This window comes from Acanthopagrus latus, chromosome 9, assembly GCF_904848185.1.
Source record: "Acanthopagrus latus isolate v.2019 chromosome 9, fAcaLat1.1, whole genome shotgun sequence".
NCBI classification, from domain to species: domain Eukaryota; kingdom Metazoa; phylum Chordata; class Actinopteri; order Spariformes; family Sparidae; genus Acanthopagrus; species Acanthopagrus latus.
Window position 1 is genome coordinate 24,811,101 of NC_051047.1, and position 21,629 is coordinate 24,832,729.

A 21,629-nucleotide genomic window follows, 5' to 3' on the forward strand; every position below is an offset into this window, starting at 1 on the left:
AACGTTCTGATCCGCTGATGAACAAGCCTCTCCACGTTTGGCTCTATTCTTCAGTTGTGTTGCGTTTCGCCTCGAATTCCACTTACAACCTCAGAATGTCACAGATGAGGAGAGAGGAAAAACAAGGACATGCAGCTGTGGGTGACGACCGTAGTCCGGGTGCTGATTGTAAACCCACTAAAGCAATTAACACATTTTGTTAGTCATTCTCACCGTGTTGCCGTCGGCTTGAGGCAAATCAACAAAGTGCTTCATGGACAACTTGGAGCTGAATTTATAGTTATGTGAATGAAAATTATTAAGTAAATCCAAATGTTGAAAAAAGATTTGAGAGTCAGCTAAAGATACATCCTCACTACAGAACCAGTTTTTGTCCCTGTTGCCATAAAATATCTGTATCAGTGCCGACAGCGACTCTCTGAAGCGAGCCTGCTTCCTCAGCACACGGCACTTTATATCTTTCTGTTTCTGACTCGCTCTTAAACACCAGGTGCTTCTTTTGATGCAGCTGCTGTTATGTTTATATGTTAATGAGTTTTAATGTGTCCTGTTTCTGACTCGGACACGTCGCTGCTTTAAATGTCTCTCATGACATACATGACACATGACAAATCTCTTCCATTTGCATGCAAAAGGATCCTTTATTGGGTCGTTGCTGTCGTTCTCAACAATCGCTGCACTTGAACGAGGCTACGGTACCTGCGGGAAGCTCAAATAAAGACCTTGAGGCGTCTCTAAAATCTGCCGCTGCCACTTTACGGTTTTGCTTGTGGTTTAGACGAACTTTTCTGTTGACTGTTGAAGGTCTTTCCTGCACAAGGACGGAGAGATTGTGTATTTCTATCTCTTTATACCCGGAGTGAAGTCACTGTTTTGAGTTTACTGCCACAACAATTGTACTGTTTTAGTTTTCGTGTCGCTTCCAAACCACAGCAGACGGAGAAAAGCTCTAATAAACCGTCTGTGAACTGCCTGTTCAGCTTCAAACAGCAGGCGGACAGAGGTAGCAGCTGACTGGTGAAGGTAGCAGTGAAGCGTTTAGCAGCTGATGAGGCAGATATTTGTCTTGGGAGATTAAATTAAACAATAAAACACTTAAGAATTAACTTTCAAACAATATTCAGATCCACAATCATTCTACGATGATTTTGATGAAGCTGTGTAGAACGTGATTAATTAATGAATTGTTTAGCCTGCAACTATTTTATTAATCCCGGACTAATTTCATTTATCAGTTTAAATATTTTTTAAGTATGAACAAGATTCTGTGATTCCAGCTCCTAAAGGTAAATATAATCTCACTTCTATCTCAATACATTTGGATTTAGGACTAAACAACCTCGGACTTTGGAAACACTGATTTTTCACCCTTTTCAGACATTTTATGGACCAAAAACATGAAGATTACTCAACGATTTAAAAAGTAATCATAGCTGGTGCCCAGATATTTGTGCTGTCAGACATCTTAGCCCGTAATCACAGACTCATTGCTCTTCTTCGTCTTCCTCCGCACTCTGATATGACTTCACTCATCCTCCTCTCTCCTCCTGCTCCTCTCCTCCCACCTTCTCTGGTCTGATCCCCAGTCCTCTATCCCCTGTTGCTCTGTCTTTAGCCTCAGCCAATCCTCTCTGGTGGTCTTGTGCACACAGGATTAGCCATTAGCCTCATAGTTTTGCTCTTCCTCTTCCTTCCCCTGTGAGCGAACCCTGCCACCGTGGCCAGCCGTCCGGCTGTCCAAGGCTTCTCTCCAGAACTCGGCGGTGCGCGATTGGCCTCCGCAGGCTGGAGGCGAGATTAGACGCGGCATGGTGGGGCTCAGCGGGCAGCGAGTACACACCGGTGGAGTCGGCACAGAGCAGTCGCAGGCTGGAAGCTGACGTTTCCTGAGATTTTTCTGTCACTGATGCATAATGGAACAAGCAGGTGATGGGGACAGAAGGGGCACGGCTGTGCCAAGATCACTAAAGTGTGTGTTTGCCCAAGGACACAGGGGTCAGTGGACAGGATTGTCAGGGGATTGTCTGCTCATAGGAGGTGTGAAGGAAGGATGAAGGTGCAAACATTATTATACGTCACAATATACATCTAAATTAATGTGGTGTGATTATTTATGCCCTTAAACTTCAAGGATAGTTAGAGATTTATTAAGTTTACCGACTCAAATTGCCATGTATCTCACTGAAATGTCACTTTATAGGTTATTATGGTGGAAATATCTGTCAGGATAGTGAAGTTTCATTTTGATCAATATCAATAATTTATACTATTTTATCATTTTTAAAGACCGGACAAAAATAAAACATGAATTCTAACTCTTTATGTTGAATTGAACCTCTTTGTAAGACACGCAGACATCACTGAGTCTTGTTTCTTGAGATGTAGCAGCAGATGTAGACGGTTGTGACTGACCACATGTTGTGCACTCTGATGGGTGGAAGTGGCAAAGGTAGTAAAATAAGTTTGTTATGGTACCGGTCAGGTCGGTCTTATGATAATATGATTGGCTGTGTTAGCGAGAGAGGGAGGGAGGACGCCTGGGATTTCTCTGTTGAATGATTAGCTGTTCATGTGTCGCTCCATAATCAAGGGAAGTATTTTGGGCGTATCTGTTCTGCCTTTATATGTGAAACTATCAAACTTTTTATCAAACTATCGATGACGTGTCTACAGCTGATACAAATTGCTGTTGCTTCATATCAGTATCTTCCTTTGTATGTATCTTCATAGATTGTATGCAGGTTTGTTGCCAAGTTACAGCACCAGCAATAAAAGTTCAACATTCCTACTTCTGTAACTCCAACTGTTTAATCCTCACATCAACTTCATAAGCGTTACTGCACAGTGTGAAGATTGTGGCCCCTCATCGTTTGTAGTGCACTCACTCTCGGAAGGGATCCATCTCGGCCGGTACGGACAAAAGCGAAACGATTACAGCGACCAATAACTCTTTCAATGTACCAATGACTTATGAGTCATTGAAGTGTGAAAAATCCTAACCGGCCTTTTTAAGACTTGCCAGTGGTTGTTATAAAGTCAATCCATGTCTTGATGTAGAAAAGTTTTAAGAAAAAAATTGCAGGGGCTGCAAACAGGAAATCCATTATAATGGAACAGTTTTTTTGCAAGATCTCTGAGGAGTTGTCGGTTTGAATCCATACGGTCCGCCCTGCGTAAAAAGCTGGCAGTCAGGAAGCTTATTTTTGATAGGATCAATTCAGTTCATCAGATTTAATCCCTAAGTTTGTTTGTCACAGGCTGCAACCCTGAAAGAACATACCGAAAGATCATACCAACCTTCGAGTGCTTGTTTCCGGGGCTACGTTTGAAAAGTCTCGTGGTTGAGGCTGTACGTCTTCTGTTCTGTCTTCTTCTGCCAATTAACTCTGCGTGTAGTTGTCTGACATAAAGTAAACCACAATCCGAGCGTCTTTCTACGCAGTTTAGTCGCAATTAAACCTTTTTGTTTGTGATCGTTTCAGCTGCTGAACCTGTTGTTTTTCCTTGCGTGAGAGGTTCTTCTCCGTCTACCTGACTTCTGAAACAGCAGGATGTGTTTTGATGTTTTGTTCGTTAGCGAGGCTTTCTTTTTCAGCGGTGGGCTATCCATGACTCAAAGTCTCTCTAATTGGCTATGTGCTGTTGAGAAATGTAAATGTATATACACCTAAAGCTGTATTTGATTCTCATTTTCCCATATAATACATTTTGGAGTAAAAAAACATCTGCAGTGACACTTCAGACACAGATCTCTCTCCCTGCACTCTGAAACCCTGGTGGAATGCATATTTTGGGCTTTTTGCAGAGTGAGACAAAGCAAATACCGCATACGATACAAGTGGTTGAAGTGCTTCTAAATTGCTCCAAGCAATAAGTAGCAAAATGAAAATGGAGCTTTTGAAACAACTGTCAAATACCGGGAGTCCATGTGAGCACAAAAGCCTTATTTTAAGTGTAGCGTCCTGCAGGATCGCTGCTTCATTTCTGGCTGCTTGTTCCTCCTTTCAATATGAAAAAGCAATATTTTAACAGATCAGTCCATCTGCTTGATATACGAACCCCAAAGATAAGATTCAAGCCTGGACTGATGCCAGTTTAAAGTCAGAGCAAACTTCTTGCAACAACATAAATATGCCCGCAAGTAAATAGAGGGTGGAAGAGTCAGTTTTTAATTTGTTAATGAGCCGCTGTTTGAAAAGTTTGATTTTCTTGAAGTCAGCCAGGGTTGGTAGAGGCTTTGAAATACACACTCTCACTGCCAAAGTGCCCTGGAGCTTTGCATTAAACGGCAATCTGCTTCAGGGCCACTGGCGACCTTGGACTGACATTTTTTTCATGCAGGATATTTATGTGCAGGAGGAGAACGGTTCTTTCATCAATTGATTCACAAAGTGGGAAATTGAATGAACGACTCTTCTTTCTTTGGCTGCCTTGACTTCTCATCACAGACCAGAGGCAAAATGTATACAGTACACAAATATGTGCCGTTGTCTGCACGACCACGGACGCTCATGTATTCTCATTGCTTCGTCGATAAAGACTCTCAACTTGAGCTTATTTACAAATGATTGAATTAACCTGCTAGCCCCTGGGGAAGCCTAACCAGCAGAGCCGTGTTCTAATCCCTGCCGTATCATACAGCAGAACGTAATGATCATTCTCAACCAGCCTCATTTGTGAGAACATGTTGCTCCTCGTAGTTACACAAAGCACTCACAAGCACTCGTTCCTGTCTTCCTCTCATCACCTCGTCCTCCTTCCTGTGGGACACACAGGCAGGCAGGTTTAAAGGGACTTTTTTTTTTCTTTTTTTGCTGCTTTTAACATAAAGTGGCTCATGCTTTTGGGGAAAAAAAAGTTATACTTGCTCTGGAAAGACTGCACTGAAAAAAGTCTGACTGCTGTCATCTCTTCCACGAGATGATACTGTGTCAAAGCCACTGGCTGGGAGCGACACACCACTTGAGCTTATGGACAGAGTGACTTCCATTATATACCGCTGTGATGATGAGCTACTCAACAACTCAACAATGGCTGCTTGTGGTGCGGTAAGCACTTGAATAACTAAATGCAAACCCGAATTAGCTCTGAAAGATTGCTACTCGAAGCCGCCGCGCTAGCCATGTTTAGCGCATATAAGTACAGCAATTGGCGCAGCGTATAATTACAGTGCTGGTCAAATGTAGCATTAGCTTACAGAAATAGTCATTAGTCATCAGCTGGCGTGTTTGTTTGCCATGTGGGCTCGCCACCTGTGAGGAGAGGACTCGTGGTCGGGTGTGCTGCCAGCTGAACCGTAGGACCTGGATAAACGGCAGAGCAGGGATTTGCCATGGTTGCAGTCGAGGTCCGGTGCTTCCTTCAGCTGAACTTTGAGCTGTAAACTTAGTCAGCAACATAAATGAGACAAGCCGGAAGAAAACAATCCCCGTCATGAGCAACGAGGACAACAGCAAGGCTAATTAAAATGACATCAACTCTCAGGTTCATCCTAGTGCCGAGGTTAGCTTGTGCTCCGCGTAGCCTTGAAACATGATACTGGGCTTTTGTGTCTATTTCTAAAGTGTATTGGTTTCTGCTGCTGTGAGCATTTCCACCCTTGTGTTTTTAAAATAGATAAAACAACAATTTGTTGGCATTCAAGTAGCCTAGCTACAGCCCCCAGGAGGTTTTGCTAGCACAAAGGATTTACTTGGCATTTTTTTCTTATTTGTTTTCTTATTGAATGTAAAAAATTGACACGACTCTCTGAGACGTGATTAGCTTACGATGAAGCCTTGAAGCAGGGGGAAGTATCAAGCTCTCCTTTGGGAGACTTGCGAGCGTATTTCCCCATGAATTTCAAATTTTGTTTTGTTTGCGGACTGATTGAGATACAATATGTTAATTCACGATCTGAAGAGGCACTGGTAGGCTTTTTTATTTAGCCTACTTTAGTCAGGGTTTGCTTTTTCTCCCTTTTCAGTTTTTTGTGCTGTTGAGCCGGCTAATTATCTCCCAGCCAAGGACGCTGGAAGTCAGGCCCATTAACGTCATTGTAACGGCCGGATAAGTAACCTTTATATTATAGAAAACACATATAACAACTTGAAAATACCGACAAGATGTGAATTTAAAGCAGCCGAAACAACTACACAGTCTACCGCAGTGAGAAGATAACGTTTGAGAGAAATCCTCCAGAGTCCCTTAACAAATTTCTCAGTTTTGTGAGTTGTTGTTTGACAAATTCCTAATTATTTGTGCCTTCTTGTGATCCCACGTATGTCATACATTAAGTTCTGTCATTGCTTGCGTAACATTCATCGTGTCCCAATGATGCACATTTTGCATATAGAACAGGGAAATGAGATGCGATGACAAGTGGTCGCTGAAGGTGCATGGCGAGACTTCTGTTAGTGCCAGGTGTGCAGTCACGGACTGAGAGCTGTCCAGTCATGATTGGATCCACGAGGAGGGATCTCAGTGCCGGCAATCAACAGCCTCATTCTGCAGAGACATGAAGCTACAGCTGGCGAATATGACACGGATCTGTAGCGTAGTTTATGAACTTGACTAATAAGCGGAGAATTGTAAACCAACATTAGGCTTCAAAGAAAGTTTTCATATCATGTGCACATATATTATTACACTCTCTCTTTCTCGCTCGTCTCTCTCTCTCTCTGTTTTCTCTGCTGCAAATCTGCATCACCCACTTTTTTTTTTTTTTTTTTTAATCAAATGATGGATTTTTTATAATGCCTCGTTGTAGTCGGTGCTGCGGCTCCCTCCTCCCTCCCTTCCTCAGCAACCCTGCTTCCCGTTTCCACGCTTCCTCAGCTCTAACTCTGTATAATGCGAAAGATATGAGAGAGGTAGCAATCCTCTCATCCAACTTTTGGCAATAAAGCAAATACATTTTTCAAAGTATTGCTGTAAGTCACATTCAAGATATACGAGAGCCTTATTTTTGACAAACATGCCGGTGATAGCACTCGCACATGAAACACCGAGATCTAATTATCCGTGCTTGAAACACCTGTGTGGTTGTTTCTGGAACAACTTGGCCAGTAGAATCTTAGCTCAGCCAGTTTTTTGGGTGTAGAAATTGGGTCATATTTCAAACATACAGCCACAGCATGATGAAGTACGCCCCAGTCCGTGTCCACTGGTTGCTCTACATTGCAGAACAGGTCAAGGTGGGCAACGAGCCACACGTGACTGGATATTTTTCCTGCAGAAGGACCACTCGACAAATAAAAAGTGCATTGCAATTTTCCACCGGGGTGAATATAAAAAGGGATAGAGGCAGAGAGCGAGAGCATGCTTCTTGCTCCCTGCCAGCTCATTCCTGTGTATTCTCCATGTTGTGCTGGGGCTTTGAGAGTAAATATGCCAAGGTTAGAGAGGCCTGGCTGCTGGTGCGAACGGAGAGGAAAATTAATTGAATTTCCAACAAGCATGCTGATGTGAGATATGGATAGGAAATTCAAAATCCTCTTGAGCTGTGTGTGTGTGAGGACGAATAATAGGAGCACGGAAGGGAAGAAGAGGTGTACAAGAAAAACTTTGGCCAAATAACAGGGATCCACTGCATTTTGATGCCATGGTGGCAGTGTCTGCCACAGTTATGTAAAATTAAATGTAGCTGAAATTAACCAGAAACAAAGGCATGAATGATTTAGTGTGCCTGATTTAAAAAATAAATAAATAAATAAAAAATCCTTCCCTGGGTTTAATAGACAGTTGGTGCTGTGGGCCAAAGCTGTGGCTTTGTCATAATGCATTAGTGAAATCAAACTTTAAATAGACGGGTGTCCTCTTTAGGAAAGAATAGCCTTGCTTTGAAAAGCATTGCTTTTTTCCCCGTGTTTTTTGAAGTCCAATGTGACTTGCTTTAGGCTAGTTAAGCATGTTTCCGGATTAAAAGAGGAATCTTGTTTGGGACATAACACAGAAAGGGACTGTTCAGTAAAAAAAGGGCCGTAGCGAATACGGAGGAAGAAACGGCACAAAAGCTGATTCCACAGCCTGTTGTTGGCGAAGCAGCGCACTGTGAAATGCTTTTAGCATAATACTGAGCCGGCCCAAACTCCAGATGTTCAGTACTTGCTTCATGCATTGTAGTCGTTACGGTAGGAAATCTTTCAAACTATTTGTGGGGATTTTTATTTATCTTGTAGAGGCACATGACTCGCTGAGGGACTGCATTAATACACAGACACAGATGCCTCTCTGATTAGTGAGTGATGGCTCGTCTGACATCTGATGGACTGCTATTCAAACTCCCACTGATTTGCACTTCACAGTGTGTGCATGTCCTCCAAAGTATAAATATAATATTTCAACTTTGTCAAAACGAGTTTAATCCACTGGGACCGGTGCTCCTGCGCTGTTGGGGCGCCAAATGTAATGTGTCACAGCTCATCACAGGGTATCAAAAACAGGAAAAGTACAAGAATTCTGCAAAAGATGAATATTTCCCTCCATTTAAATCACAATTCTGCTAATGTTTTTTTTTTTATCTAGGCTAAGTTTTTAAATGGCTTTTGGATGAGACAAAGTTGAATACTGATTATTCCTAAGGGTGAGCTACAGTATAGCTCAAAGACACAGCATTATGTTAGTATCAGTAACAAAATTTAAAGGACTGCACAGACTTCAGCTTGGTAGATTGATATCAGTCACTCTTCATGCATTAACAATTGAGCTATTGCTGCAGGAGACGATGTGCTTAGCCTAACATAAAGGCTGGACGACGGCCCGGTTCTGACCAAAGTCAAGAAATACAGCCACCATTTGGTCTGAAGCTCACTAATCAACACACTGTGCATTTATAAGGTTTCTACCAAGACAGTAACAATAAAAAAGGTTGAGTTTTAGGTAGAGTAATGAAGTGTAAGTGTTTCTTGGCATCTATTGCTAAGCTACACTACAAGCCTCCAGGTCCTAACCTCCATAGGATGACGAACATGCACAGACGTGGGAGCGATATCATTCTTTTCATCTCCAATCAGCAAGAGAGAAGAAAAAGCAGAACATATATCAAAAACTGTTAATATTTATGTCTGTACTGGCACAAGTATTGAACATTTAAAACTAAAAAGGCCTCTGCCAAGACCCAACAGCCCTTTTTAATTTAATTAAGCCTAATCCAATATTAAACTTGATATCCCCCCGTATCACTATAAATTTTAAACCAGCCATAACTCTTTCACCTTAATTAATTCTCACCAGGTCTCTAACAACCAACCACTGGGACAATGAAAAAAAGACCAGCCTCTGTGACAATATATTCAAATCAGCTTGATCCAGATTTATTTGGATCCTCGTCAGATTGTACTCACTCGAACACACCGGTGAGCTAATGGCACCTGATTCATTTCATCAAGATCTAATACTGACTTTGTAAAAGAAATTGATAAAGATGTTGGATTAACATTTTTGCAAAAAATGTTCCGAAATCTTCCATCCAAATATACACTCAGTGGTTTTTGTGTAATCCTGCTGACTAACCAACTAACCAACAAACAGATGCAGGTGAAAATGTTACATTCTTGGCAGAAGTAACATTATCTAACCAATACACTATTAAGATGCAAAATAACTAAGTAAGATTCATTGTACCTCAACATTTGGTATTAAATCTCCTAAATATCCATTCTGTGATCAAGAACTACACACAGGTTGATATTTGTGTCTCACTCATGCTTAATAAGAGCGGAGAAAGGGAGGTGGAGGCGGAGGTTTAGACACGCCGGGACATATTCCTAAAGTTTCTGAGCACCGTGAATGCACTTTTCCACAGTTCTGGTCGGCTGCAGATAGGTGACAGGATTGAAAGACAGTCGCTAAGCCATTCAGGCGAGAGGAGAACAGAATGCAGGGTCTAATCCTCTCAAAGCTGGGAAAGATGAAGTTTTTAAAGCCACAATTCTCCTTTTTAATCCATTCAGAAAGGCTCTGACCCAGTTGGCGACCTTGTTCGTGGATTCGTTAACAGCTGCACGGTCACTAGCAGTGTTGTACCTGGCTGGAGCTGCACCCGAGTTACTGTGGGATTTACGACAGCGAGTCGGAGGTCACCGTGTTTGTGTGGCGCTTCAGGTTTGAATTTGATCTGACTATCGAGTTCCGGTGTAAGAGTTTTATTTGTGTTGGCTTGAGCAGGGACAGGAAGGATTTTAGACAAAGATTTATGGACACAACTCCCAACATGTTGGCAGGAGGTGACGTCCTACACTCGCTAGCTGCGTGCAAGCCGTATATACTCCAAAACCTTCATCAGGGTCAGTCGGTCATCAGAGTAATGTGACAGCTCAAATAAGTAATAGCTGCTTTCAGTTGCCCAGTAATCTTCTGAATCGTCTGGTCAAAGGAACCAGTCCATTAAGCCTGGAGGGATATTATCATGGTTATTTGACAGAAAGCAGGTAAGGGGGCGCAAAAAAAAAGTAAAGAAACTGAATCAGAATAACTTAATTGTCCATGACAGGGGGATGGGAAGTTGTCTGTGATGTGGCTCTGCTTTTGCCCAACAAACTACCCTCGAAAAAGGATTGAAGAGACTCGACAATATGCTGTGACAGGAAAAGCCGCAAGGTCGCATGAGAACCGTCTCGTCAACATGCACCAGCAGGCCTCAATTACAAATGATCGCTGTCGTTTGTGATTGGGTCTGACTAAAACATGAGAGCAGGTCGGTGATAAATCCACCCCGGCGAGGACTTTACCTGAGTAATGTTGTGGTCGCTCGCTGCAGCACAGTGGACTCAGTGCAGCTCAACAACTTCCCTCCTTCTCTGCTGCTGGTACGTTATCGCTGAATCACAATCAATGTTGTTTTTTCCTGCCGCACCCCTGCGTGGCTAGCCAAGATCACTCGCTACAGTTAGCAGTCATTTTAAATCTATCAGGAGATTCCATGAAAATAGCTCAGTCAGGGTTGGACTTCGGCACCCCGGGGATCAGCCAGTTAATACGACTGCTAGCTGCACGGCTAACTGAGCTCACTAGCTACATTTTGCTGCAGTTATCAACAAGTTCAGCAACAAGTTAAGCCATCTGTCCTTCAGGAGAGTCCATAAATCATTTAATTTTTTATTTATTTTTTTTTTCTCTGTCGTCAAAGTGTGGCCTTCCATCCTTTAAGAGGTGTATATTTGAATTAGCGAATACTGTGGCAACAAATTAACCTCTCTGTCCAGAGCTGAGGCAAAGCAGCTGGAGGACATCCATAAAACATGATTCATATCAGTGAATTAAGATATGAAGGTGTGTTTTGTAATCTGGCCCATAGAAACACTTATAGAAAGAGCTTTAATGGATGGAGTATTAGAGTATAGGATGAGTCATCAATATTTTTTTATTGTATACCAGAATACCTACAAAACAACTTTATTTGCCAGTGTTGGGCCACGTGCTGATGTGTAGGTGTCGCACAGACACGACGATTACGTCTTCATGGGAACTTTAAATGAATGACTTTCATTTTGTTCTGGCAGTCAATTTAATGAACTCCAACAGGCAAAACTTGATTTGTTTTTGTCGTTGGAATGTGAATCAAAAACTGGCTTTTTCAAAATATTGCTTCTGTTGCTAGCGCTGCATGGGTCTTTTTGTTTCCCTGACAACGCCCACCAAGCATTTTGATAGTATCATTATTTATATCGGAGTCATTATTGCCTCGTGCCTGATTCATTTTGTCATTTGCGTCACTGGAACAACCGCCCTTGGCTCACTTTTTGAGGAGCTTGGCTTCTCCTCATCGGCCTCATGGCTGACAAATGACTTTGTGAAACGCGATACGGTCTCCTGCAGGATAAAAAAAAAAAAAAAAAAAAAAAAGAATAGAAATTGAATCCAGGCCTCTGTCGGCAGTCTCATCTGTCATCTTTTCAATATTGATGTCCATTATGTTTATGGATTATTTGGCTGTCTTCTGTTCCCTGGCCCGGCTCGCCCTGTCAGATCGGCCACTTGGGGCAACGGCCCGTTGATAATGCCATTTTGATTGATGGCTTTAATAGTTTAATTGTCAGCACAGCCTTCTCTTAATGGAGCTCTCCAACACAACTGAAAGACTGCATCGCCAATGAGTCGGAGTTCAAACTGCGTGTACGTCTCGCAGTGTGATGCAGATACAATGCGATTGTTCCATAGATTCAGTATCATCATCCCCGGCCCATTATCAGCTATCTGCCTCGTCTTTATTGCTTCCTGTATCACCTTTCACGGATCACATGTCCGTTTGCGGGAAAGAAAACAGCCCTCTGCAAGATTTATCACACCTGCCAATAGGCGTAGTTCAGTTTCGCTGGCATTGTGCAATTATTATGCGGCCTGTATACAAGTCCTTTTGGAACGCTCAATGGGAATTGAGTATATGTGCAAGAAGTGATTTATAAAGTACACGGCACTAAAACTAATGCGGTGTGTAATACAACAGCCCTGCACCCTCCTGAAGTTATAATGTTTGGCTTTTGTTGAAGCTCTTTGAGAGAGTGTTGCATCAACCTAATGGATATTTCAGAGGCTGCAGTTTGTGCTGCTGTTTATTCGCATCCTGTATCAATATTTTGTTTTGGTCTGCAGGGTTTATAGGAGGTTTTATACACAGATATTGCATACGGTGAAGTGGTTAAAGAGAATTAAACTGACAAAAACAATTAATGGTGCCACCAAATCACCAGAGTAAATGTTGGAAATGTACTGTGCTTCTGTTCTGGTTAAGTTTAGGCACTGAAGCCACACAGTCTGGGTCAGGAAAAGATCATGTTCTGGCTCAAAATGCCTTTTATGGTCTCCACAAACACAGCTGTAGATGTTCCAAGGTTTCAGCAAAAATATATCAGATTCTTGTGGTCACAAATGTCTGCATGGACGAATCCTTTTTTTGGACGGTTTACAACATGAACTGTGTTAGATGGCTTTTCAATATTTGTAAGCATGAAACCTGGATATTATAACAAGAGACCATGACTTATCATCATTAGTAAGTTGGACACTTTCATAGCTGTGTTTGTGACCATGGAAACTGGAGACCCTTGGATGTCTTATGCTGTTTTTGTGGAGACCAAAACAGGTATATTTATTGAAAAGATGATGTTTTTCTAACCCTAATCAAATGTTACTTTGTGCCTAAACCTAACCAGATCAGTACAGATTGTACAGAAAGAAAAGTAAAGTTGCAACAAAAAGAAATGTAAAGAGACACATTAAGAAGCATTACCCTGGGGATTGGGTTGCATCATTACTTCTCTCTGTTGGTGACACTGTCCTCAACCTGGGTGCAAATATCTTCATCGGCTCACATGTTAAACTGCCCTGATAGAGCAACACATGAGCATCTCACCGTCTGAACCAAACAAATCACCATCGTGCTCCGGGGAGGTTTGAATAAATGGCTTTCAACATGTTTAGTCTGAGCCCAGTCTAAACCTTTTGAAGGGGGGATTCGGCAACAATAGAGAGCCATGTGGGGTTTACACTGAGTCTGTGTCAGCGACCACACACACACACACACACACACACACACACACACACACACTCATCAGCCCATTCCCCTCTCTCTCTCTCTCTCTCTCTCTCTCTCTCTCTCTCTCTCTCTCTTTCTGTCTCTATCTCGCTCGCCCCCCTCCTCTCCGTCCCTCCCCAGTGTGTTTGCAACCAAGGTCGTAGTGGTCCTGCTCTGTTTTCCAGAGGTGTGTGGGCTTCATTCATCATCCGTATGATAGCCGCATGCTAGAGTGCCCTAAATCTCCTGTCTGTGTTTGTGTGTGTGTGTGTGTTTGCTCACTCAAATACAATTTTCCCTTGTTCCCTCCGTGTGCTCGCTTCAAATGAATGCTCTCGTCTTTGTTTCGGTGATATAACTGTACAGTAAGCTCATGTAAGAAAAAAAAAAAAAACATGGCCGTACAAATTGAGATTAACTGACATGCTTGCTCTCTCTGATAGAGTCAATACAAACAGCTAGGTTGGATAGCTATTGACCAAAAATCATGGCGTGATAACAATTTAATTGATTGAAGATAACTTTAGAAGAAAACTTGTTGCTTAACTCAGATCTTTTTGACTCCAATTCAGGAATGCATGGAGACATAAAAAAAAAGAAAGAAAATGAGAGCAGTCTGGAGGAAAGTGCCAGAGACAATCAGAGTTCCTGGAAAAGTTTGAGATCAGCGAGCCAGCTAACATCTGCACGATCGTCGGCTGATTGGGGTGAACCGGGGCTGAGCCGAACGCTCCAAAGCAGCTTCGGTTGCCATGTTAAACAACGTCTTGATCATTATTTGAATGCCAACCAAAAGCTCTGTCTGATTAGTTAAATATCACAAACCTATAACAATGAAGGCTACTGTGTCACTGAGCCCGGAGCTGCTCCAGTGAGTCAACTTCCAAGTCATTGTATTCATACAGCGCCAATTCACAACAAAAGTTATTGTTATTTGGAGCAGGTCTAGGCCGTACTCTTTGATTCATTTATTTACAGAGGCCCAACATTTTTCCCCCTGTGAGCGAACGCTTGGCAAGAAAGAAATCCTGCCACAGAGCTGTGTGTCGAAGGGAAGGCAGCCAATATAAGTTGCAATAAACACCACGCGCGTATGATATTTTTTTTTTCTGAGGCACGACCAGTTTCACAGTTCCACCGGTGGGAAGTCATAGCCGAGGGGGGATTTCCATCAATGGAGGCAGAAAACCGAGGGGGAGGCTTCAGAGAAACACAGCACACTGTCATCGGTCAAAGAGCAAATTTGGGATATAGAAGTGAAAATCAGATCTGTTTGGATAAAGTCGGAGTTGTTCCTGGAAAAAATGACCATAACAGGTGATTTCCATTCAACCTAAATGTCAAGTTTAGTCAAAGTGCACATTTTTCATCATCTTTTGTTCAATTTTCTACAGATAGTTATTCACTAGTAGACCATCACAGATATTTCTTCATGTTTGTTGCGCACGCTGACTGTCTCTGCTTCTATTTCACTACTTACAGTGATCGAATCAGCAGTTAAATGAGCTCCGAGCTCGTCCCAGCAAACCTTTTTCCTGTGTTCTACACGAAGATCTTGTCGTTGTGGAATCTCAGGGTTTAAATTTGTGATAATGCTAATTTGTGTGCATACAGACGTGCATATTGTATTCACAGCTTAGCCGATCTCCAGACAGGGGGATTAGAGACACTCTTTAACCCCCAGATGAGCGTCCACAGCACCTCTGGGGATGATCCACCATCTTTTCCTCCTGTCATTTTATCTTTTATCCTGATAATCTCATGTTTAAGTCATTATTTCGTTCTAATCTCTTCTTCTCGTCCTTGTAACTTAATCTTGACATTATCTTCTTCTTCTTTTGTGCTAATGTAACACAAAAAACTACACGATTGTCGCTGATTAAAGTGAACTGCTTGAAACAAAAGGAACAAAGGAAGGGCAGGATTCGGTAGAGATGAAGGGGAGGCTAGGACAGTAGTCGCGGAGGGGGGGGACGGTCGACCGATCCGGTCCAGGCGTGGATCGATACTGGCAGATGTAGGACCTGGCGGGGGGGTGATTGTGGGGGCAGTAGAAGGGCTAATCATTTCAGTCATTACTTAGCCATGTCTCCTGATTCGAGGGATTAGCAGACGCAGAAACAGGGGAGATGTTGTGTTAGTGCTACAGGACACTCTATCAGGGATTTGAAGAGTGGAAAACACTGCCTGTCCCCAGCCGCCGTCGGTAATTGTGCCTGCAGTACCTCGTTCTGGGATCCGGGGGAAGAGTGTGAGTGAGAGAGTGCATACGAGATGTGTTAGCTGGAGTGTTTGGGAGGGAAAGAAGAGGGAAAAGAAGACAATGTTGGCATTTTGCTTCGTGCACGTACGCGCACACTTGTAAGAAACACCACGACTCTGCTCTCCTACGAGCGGGGAGTCGTGGGAGAGCTTACATGCTTGCCTGCCCACAAGCCCCTTTATGTGGAGCTGATCATTTGACAGAGTACAGAGCAGCTTGAGAGACCGGCCAGCTCCGAGTTCCTGCGGGAGCCCTGTGAAAATTTCACAGCCCACGATGTACACGACGGCTGGATATAGACGGAGAAATTTCATTTACGTCAGCGGTCAAACAGTCTCAACTGGCTAATTCAATCAGCCGCAGTCACGGCGTCGACAGTACATTACAGTCTGGTATGATACAAAAACAAGCTCATATAATTGAACTGTCAGGCACAGTTAAACACTTGAGAACACCACTGACAACACGCCTTGATAGAATATGAATCAAAGGCATGATATGTCACATTTCAGCATTTAAATACAAATGACTAGACCTTTGTGGTGCTGCTGTGTCCCTACATTCACCAGAATCTTTCCAAATGTGTTCAAAACCAGAGAAATCCTGATTTTGTCCAAGTTTATTTTGAACGTGTTGACTGGGAGGCGTTCAGGGTCGCAGGAAATATCAGTGACGACACAAACACAGTCACGAGCTTCATTAAGAAATGCACTGAGGACGTGGTCAAAGATGTCAGTAAACATGTTGAATCTTGTATCTTCAATCTTCAGTTTGGTCTCCAGTCAATGGTGTCACATCCCCGCACACAATCTACTTGCGAGGACTTCCTAGAAAACGTGAAACACAAGATAATTTATCAGACAAAGAATTATTTGAGAAAGTAAATTGACAAAGTAGCCACTGTACAGATAATGATAAAGGCCTGACAAGTAAAGCTACATTGGAAAGATGGAGTATGGATTGCGCTTGCTAGATTTGGCAAGCCATACGTATTTGTGAGATCTTTGCTGTTTACATTTGTAAAAGTCCTCCTGAGCAGTAGCTGATACAAAGACTAATTATAATAAACTCACTACTGAGCAGCTACAGCAGAAGATGTCATTTACATTTACACATTAAATTTGCTAAAAGCAACTCTTATATATTTTATTAGGTCCTGTACTTATTATTCAGAGTCACGTCTGATAGATTTTCATCTGTAATCATGGCTTTTGAACAATGAAGACAACAACTCCCATGATCCCACACTGCTTACTTCCTTTGTTTTGTTGTGATTGAGAGCCCCCCGGCAGCACGCTGTTCAAATACGTACTGTGCATTTATAACTAAGATACATTTGACTCCAGGGTAAAGATGCAATGCCGATGAGTAACGAGAAATATCATCATTGTTTTTCACTTTTATATCAGCGATGATGACTGAGCCTCTGAGGCTTGTGCCTTTTCAGTATTAGAACTGTAACGCAAGCCGGATATAAAAAGAGAGTGAGAGGAAAATATGTTTAGCAGAGATATCCTGACTGGACCTTGTATGTGTCATGTTCCCAAAACATTGGATCATACATTTCCCACAATTCATCTTCATAGAACAGAACATCATCAGGGCTGGGGTTTTTTTGGGGTTTTTTTTTGGCTGATACTGTGAATTAAGGCTCCCCTCAGACCGTTTTTCATGGCTGATGTCTCTCTTAAGTAGTAAATTGCACTAAATGAGAGAAATTGGTTGAGTGCCCTGTTGATGAAACGAGTTACAAACAGTCTGGTGGACGCATTTTTTTTTATATTAATGTGTGACCAAGTGTTTGCTCTTAAATTTCTATCAGGAGCTGTAAAAAAGAAACAGAAACAGTTTGTGCAAACGCTGTGTCACACCTCGTCACCCTGCCGGTCCAGCGACCAGATGCTAAAGTCGTACCGGAGCTGTGAACGCAGAGTGTACGTCTCGACACCTGACTGCTAAATGTTGAGCGCTCGGAGGACGCGCTGCCTCTCTGCCGTGGCTGCTTTCCAAGCACCTGCAGCTTTGGAGTCAACTTCAAAAGGAAAATAAACACTGAGAGTAAAATACAGGACGTTTGAAAGTAGCTTAACGTCCTCAGCAGAGGAACTTTTCACTCTTGTCGGCTGCATTGTGTTTTTCTTTTTGGACACAGTCGAAAGCGGCGAATGAAGCTGTCAGGATAATCTGACCCAACAGCCGCGAAAATCCCGAGCCGAGAGTTATGGAGGAGGCAAGTCAAAATGCTAACTAGATCCAACGGTGAGACTAAGTGACTTTGACCTTAAAATAAGAGTCAAACCCAACTTAAGCCTTGCAGCAGAAAATCAGGTTAAACCTCTCTACCAGAGCTCTCTCCAATTCATCCAGCGCGTCGCCGGGGATCACACGAAATAACAAAAGTTTCAGAAGGGAGAATGAGCGAGGCGACGCAGGGGAGCAGCGAATGGTGGCAGCAGTGTGGGTGTCTGTGAATAGCCTGAGTGTGTGTTCGGTGTGTGTATGTGTAGAGGGGAGATTAAAGATATGACATGGGGAAATGATGCCACCTCTTCGTCTTCTTTTCCAAAGTTGTCCTCGTGGGCCCCCGAGTAAGTTTAAAAATAGCGTTTTTCTAATGGAGAAGAGGGCCGAGGGGAAAGCGAAGAAGAGCGAGAGCGTGCAGAGACTGGAGGAGTCCTCTGTGGTCGGAGAATGCAATTTGAGATTGGCCAGATTGCTTTTTTTTTCCTCCTCCCCCCACACACACACACCATCACCCTCCGGTTTTCTTCCCTCTCCCCCTCGGCCGCTCATGAAGCGTGATATGCACCGGCGGGGTCCCTAAGCCGCCATAAGCCTGACGCCAGTACCCACACCGCCGCCAAGGAGTCGTGGCACTCACAGCGCGAGAAAATCAGGCCGATGAAATAAAAGAGGGACTCCAAAGAGATCAGCGGGGATATTGGGAGTGATAGATGAGAGTCAGACGAGGACCAGAGAGAGGAGAGAGGAGGGTTGAGGGAAAAAAAAAAGGGAAGGAGTGAAGGGATGAGGGAGACGGCTTCGGTGGGATTACAGCGGGGATGTGGCTGAATGTAAATGCACTAGAGTTGTCCGAGGATGATTTCTCACGGTCACATTGCATTGTGAGAGGTGTATTGTTAACGGGTCTTTTGTTGCAGCTTCTATCTGCCTCTGAATGAAACAGCTGGGTTTAAGACAAACAGGAAGTGTTTGTGCAAATCCTTCCTGGATGAAACAGGTGTTAAATGTTTTTTTTTTTTTTTTCCTCTCCGTCTCGTCCTTTGTGTCTCTTTCAGGTGGAGAAGGCTCAGCCGAGGCCGGGCAGAAGGAAACCTCCACCTGTGATATTTGCCAGTTTGGGGCTGAGTGCGACGTGGACGCAGAGGATGTTTGGTGAGTTTGAACAAAGAGTATGTATGGTTAAGTGAGTGCAGATCTGCTACAGATAATGTATGTTTGAAAGGAAGCAACATGAAGGGAGAAAACGTTGGATAAGACTAATTTTAGGTTTATTGAGTAAAAAAACAAAAAAAACAAACAAAGAATAAATCAAGTGGAGCGGTGAGGCTCTGTCCCTGCTGAGAGAGTGGAAGATGGAGCCAAGTACAAGAATAACTACACTGGTCATTTTATCTCCCCCCTAAGAGTGAATTCCCTTCAACACAGGCAAACCAAACAGCCAGTTAATTCAACAGTATTCATTTTGCATTCGGCAGTATTTGACAAAGATGGGCATCTCTAGGCTGCACGCCTGAAGATGCAGTCTGTCAAAAAATTGGAAGTAACTAGTGAATGCAGACGGCCACTTGCAGCCATCAAAGGGATCGAGGGCCTTGAGTATCACTCAGGATGAAACACGCTCTGAGTTGTAGGCAGCAGCGTGCAACCAGCCAGCTTCACCAAGGACACAACAACAAATTCCAAGGGTCCACATTTGGTGACAGAAAAAAAAAAAACAAGCACAAAGACCTTCATCAGCAGCGAGATCTGCCTCACCTGAGCCAACAACAACACAAGTGTGCCAGTTCACATCACAAAAAGTCGTACAATCGCACACGAAGGCTCCCTCCCTCCTTCCACAACCACATCGCCAGAATAAATACTCAGTAAGTTTCTGCAAAAACCTCAAACAGCCTTTTTTTTTTAAAAATGTTCTATTTTTCTCTTGTCACCACACTGTGCTGATACTCAGCGTAGGCTGAGATAAAAAAAAAAAAAAACAAAAAAAAAAACACTTGGTCAGGGTTACTAAAACGTTTTGGTTTGGCTTAGAATACCTGAGATTACTGATGGAGACGGTCCGACTTCCAGAGAAATGTAGACGGTTCTGGTTGCCACAGAAATGTCTGGAAATGTCCTTAAAACAACACCTACTGTTGACGTGGTAAGAAAGGATGGAAGTATCTCCAGGTCTTCTGTCAGCGGTCGGCAGTCTGGCAGCCTTGTTGGCTCTAATAACTCCACCACCAACCTCTCCGCCTCCAGATAAGGAAGTCAGGTCATAATCATTGCCACGTGTCCACTTTGGACCTCTACCTCTAGACTGCAGGAATCTTAACTTCGAGCATTGTGTCCTGGTGACGACTGCAAACTGGAGTTACATCCAAAGTGTTTAACACCAGCAGCACACAGCTAACTCAGCTGTTATCAAACCATGTTATCAGAACCGAGCCATAATACAAAGCTCATACACAAAGACAGGTGAAGTATGAACTGTAGTGTGAACAAAGCTGCAAAAAAAAACCAAACTGATAAAGGGAAAATCTTCATTCGGTTGCTGATTGAAGTTTCTTCATCTGAAGCTTAATTCTGGGGCTGTTTTTCCTAAAAAAAAAAGAAAAGTAGCAAATTTTGATCAGTCACTTTCAGACTTAAATCATTTGCTTCCAGTTATCAGATACAGAAACAGATCATTTAGCTGGTTAAACAAACCCTGATAATGTCTCACTTTCTCATCTCAACAAAATGCTTGAAACTTTCAATTATTTTTTTCAAAGCCGCTCGACACCGGCGGACCCACGCGGCTACAATCAGATGATCTCCACAACACTTTAACATTCTCTCACCCCCCTGTATTTGTTATTGTAGCCAGTCTGAACGCTAAGAATATAGATTAGAACTTGTCTTTATGCTTCACACCCCCGCCGCCGAACACCCACTGAGGTTTAGTGCATGGTTGACCATTTCATTTAACCTCAATTACTAGAGCAGGGCGCAGAGAGAAAGGAGATTTTCGCTTATTCTGGAAATCCAATTACGATCCTTACAGGACTCGGCAATGTCAGGCCCAAAAAGACTTTGACTCACGCGAGGAGAACTAGTTCAGTGAAAGAAACAACGTTTGTCATAAATTTTAACCATGTATTGCTGATGAGACGGAGGCAGGTGATGTGTTATCAGCCCACATTTGATGAGACTCAACTTGTGAGCTGTTTCCAGGCTGTGGCAGCGTCGGTGTGTTTTGCTCTCCGCAGCTTGGATGGAGCTTAAATGAAGCAGCCAGTTTGGGGTGGAACAAGGATCAGCTGGTATCAGCAGAAGCAAAGGCGGCGCTCATAAGAAGTCCCAGACGTAAGGGCTAGAAAATTAGAAGTGCCCTGAGAGTATGGCTCTATCAAACTGCTTGATGTAATGGAAAGATAATGTACCCTGGTGTGCAATAACCATAATGCAAAGGCACAGTTTCACGGCGCTTTCTGAGCCTCGCTGCAAATACCAAACAGCTGGAGTCCACTCCTCCCGATGCCACCCACTTCCACAAATGCACCTTAATATTCCGCTAAAACACAGAAATGGATTTATTGGCAATTTCTCAATCCCCAGAGGTAGAACTCGTAAGGTCGCAGCAGCACGACGTAATGTCGATGATGA

At 43.1% G+C, this 21,629-nt stretch overlaps 1 protein-coding gene across 2 annotated transcripts in view; it reads left to right on the plus strand.

Moving 5' to 3' along the window:
- tmeff2a (transmembrane protein with EGF-like and two follistatin-like domains 2a) overlaps nucleotides 1–21,629 on the plus strand; it is a 123,725-nt gene that overhangs the window by 81,974 nt on the left and 20,122 nt on the right. For both annotated transcript variants that reach the window (XM_037110956.1, XM_037110957.1), the window contains one exon: nucleotides 19,055–19,151. In XM_037110956.1, coding sequence (XP_036966851.1) covers nucleotides 19,055–19,151 — 97 coding nt within the window. The remainder of the gene's footprint in view (nucleotides 1–19,054; nucleotides 19,152–21,629) is intronic.